The 2,366-nt window shown below is 41.3% G+C and overlaps 1 protein-coding gene across 1 annotated transcript in view; it reads left to right on the top strand.

Moving 5' to 3' along the window:
• The window catches only part of LOC107104430, a 16,813-nt gene that overhangs the window by 993 nt on the left and 13,454 nt on the right, over nt 1–2,366 (top strand). Inside the window, exons 2-5 of the mRNA XM_015404429.1 lie at nt 106–222; nt 292–384; nt 465–682; nt 776–969. Of these exons, the coding sequence (XP_015259915.1) occupies nt 106–222; nt 292–384; nt 465–682; nt 776–969 (622 nt within the window). The remainder of the gene's footprint in view (nt 1–105; nt 223–291; nt 385–464; nt 683–775; nt 970–2,366) is intronic.

Here is a 2,366-nt window from a genome sequence, read left to right as displayed (position 1 = left end):
GTGAACTGGAAAGTGACCCGAGATGACATGATGTGAATTGGAGCTATAGAAATACACTGAATAGAAACCCGTCATCATTCCTTTATTTTGCTGCTTCTGTTACAGCTGCAGCTGCCCTCCTCTGCCCTGCTGCAGGGAGACTTTTACTGGATCCCTAAACACAACAACAGGTTTGACTATCAGGCCAGAGGGAAGCTGAGAATAGAGCATCAGGAGAGCAAAGTGAGAGTTAATAAACAAACATTCACATCACTGTCTGTTAAATCTCTACAAACATGCTGGTTTTTTTAGCTTTCAGTGCAGCTGAACGGAACAACAGGAAGAATCAGCTTCCGTTCGTCTCTCAGGCATCCCTTCAAATCAAAGATCCCCCGATCGCTGGAGGTGGGCGCTTAGATACCGCAGCTATTCTAATCTGTTCCTCATATCGTCTGCTTCACAGTGAAACTGCGTGTTTTCTCCAGGTGAAAGCTGCTGTAGACGCTTCAGTGACTGGAAAAGGAAGCAGTTGGTTGCGTGTGACGGCTAATGGGAAGAACAGGGCGGCTCTTAGCGGCCGGGTGTCCCACCTGCTGCAGAACCGAACCAGAGCAGCGACCCTGAACCTGAACGTGTCCCAGAGCCTTCTACCTGCAGCCACTGACCTGCAGCTGGACGTGGCAGCCAACATGTCAGCAGACGGGTCTGTCTGCCACTATCTGGGAATCTGAACAGATGTTTAATGCACATCCGAAATGTCTTTATTCTCTTGTCTCCTTATCCCCCCCCCCCACAGTGTGTCTCTGAGTGGCTCCTTCATGCAGGGACAGGAGGCATTCATGGTGCAGGTCAAAGGATCTGGACAAACCTCTGCGGGTCTCCAGCTTTCCTTCACCGGGAACGTTCACCATTCAGTGTCTGCAGAGGAAGTTCTGCCTCCAGTTCTGCATCTGGATGGAAAGTTGGAGCGTTCAGATACTTTAACAGAAGGTAGAGCTTATGCTTCCTGACTGAAAACACCTTTAGCATTCCCATGTCTGTTCAAAACCACCATCCTGACCAGTGGCGTGCACAGCAATGTTTGGGGGCAGGGGCTCAGGTTGGAAAAATGGCCCCTTCTACTCCACATGAAGCTGCATACAGAAAAACACGGTCTGATGCTGACGTTTAACCATCTTCATCTGTCCATTGGTAGAAAAGGTTTCACTTAAATAACAATTTCAAATCCACTAAAGAAAACCCAGGATTCCAGAATATTATTGAGTTTATTTGGATTTACATTTAAAATAATAATAAATAAAAAAATGAATGGAACTTTATTAAAGTTATTTTTACTAACTGTGATCATTTGGCCTTATGTTTGCTTTAAAATGAAATGTTTAATAGACCAAACCTGTAGTTTTCATAATAAAGTCCAATAGATGTGATCAGGGAGGAATTACAGGAACCATCACAGCAAATCAATAATTACATCTATAAGATGCTTTAAGTTACACTTTTTCTAAACTAATCAAATAATTGCTTTAAACCGTTCCTTGGGGCCATTAAAGACGTTATGCTGAGACCTAATCAGTTGATGAAGGAGGTAAATAAGCTTGTTTAGTTACCTGGAAGGTTAGCTGGTGCTTCACCATGGCAACGCTCTAAGGAGGCGGAGCTACATGTCTCATGGAGCAAAATGACTAAAATCTAAACCCTGGGTTTCAGTGGCTTTTAATTTCATAAATACTATTTTGGGTGGACGAATAAAGAAAGTAAAAAACAAAAACATCTTTTTTGTCCAGGGGGGAAAAGGAGCAGGCGCTCTAGCGCCACCTAGTTGATATCTGTGTTAATCCCTGATCCTGACGGTAAATTATTGGGATTTTATCTCAGACTGAAACAATCAATCAGCTTAATCAGATTATTGAAATAATCTCCAGCTAATTTAGTAATTAATAATCATTAACTGGAGAATAGGGAATCTAAATCATTCCTTTAGCTGACTGAGCAAATACTTAGAGCAGGAATTATACCAAGATTATAATAAAATATGTAAAGATTTTACGCTTACAATAAAAAACTCTTTCTTATGTCAATCTGCTCTATCGGAACTCCTCAAGTGGAAAGTTTCAGTTTTATCTGGTTTAATTTGGTAAAAATCTTCTCTAAGGAACCTTCGGCTATCTGATTATTAAGCAATTATTAAAAAAAATAAATAAATAAAACATTTTCCAGGACCGCTGGAAGTCATTTTAAACAGGAGGTGCTGTGAAAATTGTTTTGTTTTGATTTGGACAAAATAACGATGAGCCTATAGGCCGATTTAAAATACAATAAAAACACAAAAATACAGGCAGGTTGCCATGGTTACAGGTGTCTAAACGTTCAGGTTTCACTCTGAGGTC

The sequence above is a fragment of the Cyprinodon variegatus genome, unplaced genomic scaffold, assembly GCF_000732505.1.
Source record: "Cyprinodon variegatus isolate N-32 unplaced genomic scaffold, C_variegatus-1.0 Scaffold1737, whole genome shotgun sequence".
Taxonomy (NCBI): Eukaryota; Metazoa; Chordata; class Actinopteri; order Cyprinodontiformes; family Cyprinodontidae; genus Cyprinodon; species Cyprinodon variegatus.
Note: the sequence above shows the minus strand (reverse complement) of the source record. Positions and strands in the feature narration are given on the sequence as shown.